The 7005-nt window shown below is 36.4% G+C and overlaps 1 protein-coding gene across 1 annotated transcript in view; it reads left to right on the top strand.

Annotated features, from left to right (window-relative positions):
• LOC104543706 (biogenesis of lysosome-related organelles complex 1 subunit 4-like) overlaps nt 1-5645 on the top strand; it is a 7169-nt gene extending 1524 nt beyond the window's left edge. Inside the window, exons 3-6 of the mRNA XM_010188374.1 lie at nt 204-275; nt 1262-1363; nt 2125-2259; nt 5550-5645. Coding sequence (XP_010186676.1) covers nt 204-275; nt 1262-1363; nt 2125-2259; nt 5550-5645 — 405 coding nt within the window. The remainder of the gene's footprint in view (nt 1-203; nt 276-1261; nt 1364-2124; nt 2260-5549) is intronic.
• Nucleotides 5646-7005: the final 1360 nt, after the last annotated feature.

Raw genomic sequence — 7005 nt, 5'->3', positions numbered from 1 at the left:
TGGCGCACGGAGTGGAGCTGGGGGTGACGGGGGTAGAGGTTGTTGCTTGAGGGCAGCTCTCTGAAGTGGGGCGGCTGGACGGGCTGTGCCGGTTCCCTGGGCTTGGTGTAGGTCTGTGGGAGTGCGGTACGGCAGCGTGTCCCGTCATTATCGCTCAGCGCAGCCCAGTTTTCAGGTACCTTTAAAGTATTTCTGTTTTGCAGATAGAGAGTTTAGACAAGAGTCTAGAAGATTTGCTGACCAGAGTGGATGAATTCGTGGCAATGCTGGACATGGTATGTGTAATTGGCATATAGTTGTGTTTTAGAAGTTAGAGTATGGTTTAATGTATCTTTTCCAGTGAGACAGATAGGAAGCAGCCTTTGGTCTAGGCAAGTTCCAGTATGAAAACACATTTGATAACTTGAGAGCTCATTTTTATAATTAGATAAGTCATGGATGAAAACTATTGAACTTTCACGTCAAAGCAAAATATGTCTGTATAACTGTATAAATACATAACTGTATTTGTGTATCTGTCCATGTACATACATAGAATCCCATTTTGAACAGTGCAGTGACAGAAATTTAAAAGAGCAATATGATATTCTGCTTCTCCTTTAAAATACGTAAAGACATTCTATGTGGGTTTAGTAAACAAAGTATCTCATCAGAGCTGCCAGGCCTCCAAAGCTTGATTTGTCTTCAAGGGACTCTTTCTTACCCTTTCATCAGAAAGGCAGCTTTGTTTTCACTTTCGCATGGGGCGAGACAGGAGGACTGAATCGAAAGTTCCTATAAGCTGTTGCTGATATACAGGCTGTCTTTTAAAGCATAGCACACATAGTTCTTCTGCATTGCTCTATGGGGAACTTTACTGTATTTTTTTTTGAACAAATAAAACAATATTTTATGGCCTGGCTTTTTCAGCAAAGTTGAGGAAATGTATATGTAGTAAAATTTAAGTAAAAGTTTTAGTTTAATATATTTGATTATTTAGTATGTCTTGGGAAATGTTCCATCTCTTAGTTCTGAAAAGGGTGTAGCAGCCTATTTTTAATAAAATTATAAAGGTAAATATTTGCCCATGCAAAATAAATTTTCCTCAAAGGCACAAGCTACTTAGTACTTTAGTATTAGTATAGAAATACTAGACTAAATCTGTTATTTTTAACCTGCGTTTTAATCTGTTAATTGGAGCACAGTTCTAGTTTCCAGAATGAAATCTACTAAACACTTGTTTTATTCGCCTTTTTAAATTATTATTTCTTTGAATCTTTAGATTCGAAGTGATTCGTCTCAAGTTGTCAATGAAAGTTTACCTCAAATTTACACAAAAGCTACAGAAATGAGACACATATACAGGAAAATTGACAAACTAGAGGTATGTAATTGATATCTTTTACAAGTATTCAATTTCTTAACAGGAGGGAAGAATCAGTGATATGCTATAATTGTGTGTGTGTGTGTACATGCACGTGGAGTGGACTCAGATCTGTTTTGCTCTCCTTATCCAATCTGAGTTCAATACTTCAGAGACAGTAAAGATAATTTATTAAGAATTTCTGGACACTATAGGCATTCTAAAATAAAATGCCCTTTTATAAAAATACATTTTTTTAATTTGCTGCTTGAAGCAAGGCAGACTTTTTTTTTTGGAGAGCAGTAGGACCGCTTTCCTTTTTTTTTTAGGTTTTGTTTGTTTGTTTTCTTTTAGTATATTTCAAAGTTATTGCCTTGGGAGCTGTTATTGCCTGGGTACTTGTAGAATGAGAGATCTGTTGATCCCTGTCAAAGCTTCAAAACTGTGATTCAGGACCTTGGTCCCCCTTTTAGTAGAAAGGCACTTAGAAGTTCAAATTCTGACAAGTCCATATTAGTTATTTGAAAGGCAGATAGAAAAAGGATGACTGGTTATTTTATTAGATTTAACCTGGTTTTGCAGCCTTTTAAGTATCTCAGGTAATTTTTAGCAATAAAATGGGCTTGCTGTGGGTGGAAGGGGAAACAGAGCATGGAGTTTTTGACTCTTTGTTTAAGTAATGAAACTTTCACTGCTGACATGCAATACATAACCTTGTTTTAATTTATTAGTGAAAAAGTTTGATTTCTTTTGGGTTTTGTTTTGTTTTTTTCCTACCTTAGACTTTTGTGAAGATGGTTGGAAATAGCGTAGCTGGACTGGAAGAACGGGTCATAAAGGCAGAAACAGACTTTGGAGCTTTTCCGAGCACATTCAAGAAACTCTTGCACACAATCAGCATACCATCCTTCATTAATGTAAGTAAGCTTTTATTACCGTGTGACCGGCTTGGTTGCTCTGCTTACCAGAGTGGCTGATTACAATAATTGTTTGTTACACATATATCTGAAGTACTAAACTTATATACAGTGTGAGGATTTTTGCAGAGTTCTCAGAATTAATAAAAAAACCCCTCAAACTCAAAAATCACAAAAAAATAATTTGCCTGAGTAGGTGAAATGATGGGCACAAACAAGCACATAATGAATAAGCCTTTATTAAAGCATCCCTGATCTCTGATGGTATGCAGAGCAAGTAGGAAGAGCCTGTACAGACAACATTCTTAAAGGATCATTTTGCATTAATATTATCACTGCAGAAATGTTCCTAAAAAGGGCAATAAAAGCTACACTGCACAGCATGTGGAAAGGTTTTATTTAAATGAAGTCCACACAGTTCACTAATCACATAAGCACCTTGTTAAACTTTCTAAGGATGCAGTTTTTCTACCTTTCCTCCTTACCACATGTGGACTGTTTCTCTACAGAAGACTTGAAGTGCTCTCTCTGATATGTCTTAAGGAGATGCCATACCTAGCCTTAAAAACTGGTGCTATGTGCTACTTCTAAAATAACCTTCTGACTGAAAAAAAAAATATCTGAACACCTGATATTTCTTGGCATCAATTGCCAGTATGCCATTTATAACTATTCCTTGTATCTTGTCAGCTTTCAGATTCTTTTATTTATCTTTTCCTATATTCATCCTATACAAGCTCAGGTTTCTGAATCGTAATAGTGGTGAGAATGCTGAAATAAAGTAGGTTTGCAGAGGGGGAGAGGAAGGTGGCTATGACTGTTAAAGTATTTGTGCTCCTACGTATTGCAAGCATGTGTGCCAGCAGAGAAAAGTAGTTGTAAAAAGTATGTATTGTCTTAGTGACACTTAGTTCCAGAAGCCTGTAGCCTTTAAGTTGGCTAACTTCTCATTCCATCATGTTCTTTGGTGTTGAAGTTGAGTGATGTAATTTTTTTCTTTTGAAAAAACAGCACAAAGCTGCTATTTATGGCCCAGTTGCAAAAACCAAACAACTGAAGCAGTTGCCTTGAGGAATATTCAACAGTATTTTCCATTTTGTTGCTAAAAACAGTTGTCAACCACAGAATTATAATCTTCAATTGAAGTTTGAAATTTCTAATAAAGTGCTTTTTTAGTGTTGCATGGAAACACTTTGACAGCTTTTTCCTCAATGAGTAAGGTGGAACATCTTTGAACGTGTCAGCAAGCTGGACCTGGCATGTCCAGTAGTTTCCTGGTTTGAGTATGGATAGCAACAAAACCAACCCTCAGAACTTCCTGGTATTAATTGATTAATTAAAAGGCATCTCACTGTTCCGCAGTGGTTCTGGGTATTGCATAGTAAAGTACCTGTTTTCACTAGTAAACACAAGTATGTCCAAAGGAAAATGCCTGCAGAGATTTCTCCTTGTGCCTAACATTTAATGAGGTCACTTGATATATGAGCCCTTTGGAAAAGAAGGCTATACCGATATCCTGATTTTCACTGTAGCTGTAGTTCATGTTTTCTTGCTACCATTTGAGTTTAGTCAAAATCCCTCACGGTCTTCACATGTAAAAGTATCTGCTTCTTTACACAAAAGATGCATTTTGTATTTCTTAAGCAGTATATTTATAATCTTACTTTCAGATTTTGCCCCGAGTTCTTCCCTTGTGAATACCAGGCAGTGTAAAGTACAGTACTCTAAGACTTCTAATATCACTAAGGATGTAGATTCTCTCAAAAGGTAAAGATGTCTGCTAAGCAGCTGCAAAAATAACTGTTCATCAGTGTGTACTTAGGCAACTGTCAGTACTGTGCCTGCCTATGAATTTCCTCACTGGATTGAAATTATCCCCTTGCATATAGGCAAATATAATGCCCCTTAAATCAGCATCATGAGTTGCAAAATACCTGTGACCTTAGTTTCCCTTGCTTGCAAGGTGTTTTCTCATAGGGCAGTACAGGATAGGAAATAAGTTTTAAAAACAGGACTTTGATTTCAAAGTTTGTCTTTACATTTGACAAGATTTCTGATACAGAGAACATTGATAATATCCACTATTTACAGATCTGATATTTGTTTATATTTTTTTATTTTATTACAACTTGAATGGCAAACCAAACTTATTTCAGAGAAGGTAATGGCATCATAAAGTTAAAGAGAAATATAATTTAAATGTCATAAATCAGCATTTTTGTATATAACAGGAAATTTCATATGGAGTACAAGTATACAGCTCAACTGAATATTGGTAAAATTCCACTTAGCTGTTTTGTAGGTATGGTTGATTGTATCCTTAGTTTGGTACTGTAAAAGCATTCCACACTCCAAGTATACTAATTGCATTTGGTATGCTTTTAACTTTATTATTGGTGAAGACTAATTTCTTCATCCCAGACAGGGGGAAAAGTGTCTGAAGAACTCTGCAGACAAACTGACTGAGAACTCTGCAAAATAGTTCATCAAAATCTTTTTATGAGTCAAAAAGAATTTTTAATGAATGAAGTCTGGATTTCAAGCCTTCTATTTTAGACCATACATTGAAAACGCACACTGGGTCTGTGTTGCAGCACAGCATTATTCATGTGCAGGAAAGCTGACACGATAGTCAATAGTTGTCCTTGTTGCTGTCTCTTTGAACGAGCCATTTGGTATAGCAAACCAGTGTACAGTTAACATTTGAATGGAATGCCTGTGCTTTTCCTGAAAACCAGTGTAACAGGTCTTTTGTAGTCCACTGCCATGTTACTTTTAACAGTATGACATAGTATATACATTCTAACACATACTTGGTGAAGAAGCTCAGCAGGAGCCAGGTCTCAAAAGAAACATTTGCTACATATGTTTCCATATGAAGACTTTTTTTAACAGAGTAAATAAGAGCCCAGGCTAGGGTTACCTCAAAGAAAGCGGTTGAGGAGAAATCAAAGGGTAGAGCAGGAAAGGTATAGGGATTTGAAAGGATGAAGGTTACAATGACTGTACCATCAGCTGGAAAATATTGCCCATTTGGCTCCTGCTAAGCTGGCACATTTTACCCTTTCCAGGACCGAGTCTGTTCAGGTCATAGAATGGTAAAAGTCAAAGGTTGATTTTCTTTGCCAACATTAACAATACGCCAGACTTATCTAAGCTGTGATTAAAAATTCACCTGAGTAAGGAGATATGCCTTTAAAAGCTCTATTGTTTTGCATTTTAACTCTGTAGGCTTTGTTTTAAAACTTGGTTTTTTGAGAAGGCAAAAAATAAAATTATCTAATTTGCAGAAATCATCTTCCTCACGACAACAGACCCTCTACGAACCTCCAGTTCTCTTCAAGACTGAAGACTATTTTCCATGTCTTAATGAAGCACCTTATTGATGATTTCTGCTTTGGGATTGATATGACTCAACCAGCATAGAGATAGCCAAGTGAACAAAAGAAATGCTAACCTCAAAATAGCTGCATTTCTGAGCATTACTGATGGCATATTGCCATTCTGATTCTCATGGTCTTCCTTCAGGCAGTATTTTCAGGTAATTTTTGTGTATATTATTTCAAAAGTCTTCCTAAAACACAGTATAAATTTTCAAATTATATTGGGAAAGGAACTTCAGAATACTTTGTGTTAGATTTTTTTTTTTTAAAATGAGGAGATAATAGGAAACATACTTTTATATAAGAAAATTTTTTAACACGTAATTATCTGTGCCACTGCAAGTGTAAATAGCTGTACCACAAGGATGTCTTTTGTTTTGTGAGGGTTTTTTTGTTTTGTTTTTCTAATGTACTGATTGATGTGAAAGAAAAACTATGCATAAAATAATGTACTTCAAATTTTGGAACCTGGTCCTTGTAGTTTGTACAGAGAAATGCGCCACGTTGGGATGTACAGCTTGCCGGGGAGCACTTGGAAGATCGGCGAGGAGTCAAGGACATAGCTTGACATGTGATCTAATCCCAGTTCATAAAGCCATCATCCTGCCCCCACTGATGGTCTTCAGGTCACAATGATCTGAGCTTCTAATTATTGCAGCGTTGTATTGTTTGATGTGTAACCAGGTGGGTATCAGATACATGTAAAACCTCCTGTAAAAAAGAAGTAGTATCTAAGTTGAGGCAGGGATGTCACTGGACTGAGCCTTGATCGGGTGCCTGACCAAACTGTCTGCTTTTCCCTCACAACCTTCTGTGTGGTTACTGGGACTCCCCGTGCTGACTGCAGTGTGAGTATATTATCAATAAACTAATGGCTATCTAACCTCTGTTGTGATCTTGCATTTCACCTGACAGTAATCAAACTGCACCATTGTTTCTGAGAACCTTTTTGCCTATAGCCTTGTATAATATCTAACAATATCTGTTTATCATAAGTTGCTGTATTCCTCTGAACAATGTTTTATTGCCAATGTAATTCACTACAAATGTCCAAAATTCAAATTTCAGAGAAGTAAGGAATGTATTGGGGAAACAACAATGTGCCTACTGGTTTTGTGTTGCAAGTATGCAGTTGTAAAGCAAGGATTATATATTAATAGATAAAGCTTTGATAACCATATGGTCTTGTTTCCCAACTACAGCAAGGACCAGGTTCTGAACAGTACCTGGAGGAACTTTTAGTTGCTTTAGTTTAGTTTTAAACTTTAGTTTAGTTGCTTTAAACTTAATGCTAAAGTTTAACATTTAGTTAAAAAAAGATAGTGAAGTCAAAATTAGTGGGCTCCAAAAGCACTTCTACTAT

This window comes from Mesitornis unicolor, unplaced genomic scaffold (assembly GCF_000695765.1).
Source record: "Mesitornis unicolor isolate BGI_N332 unplaced genomic scaffold, ASM69576v1 scaffold23457, whole genome shotgun sequence".
Classification (NCBI taxonomy): Eukaryota; Metazoa; Chordata; class Aves; order Mesitornithiformes; family Mesitornithidae; genus Mesitornis; species Mesitornis unicolor.
This window is presented reverse-complemented; position numbering and strand designations above follow the sequence as displayed.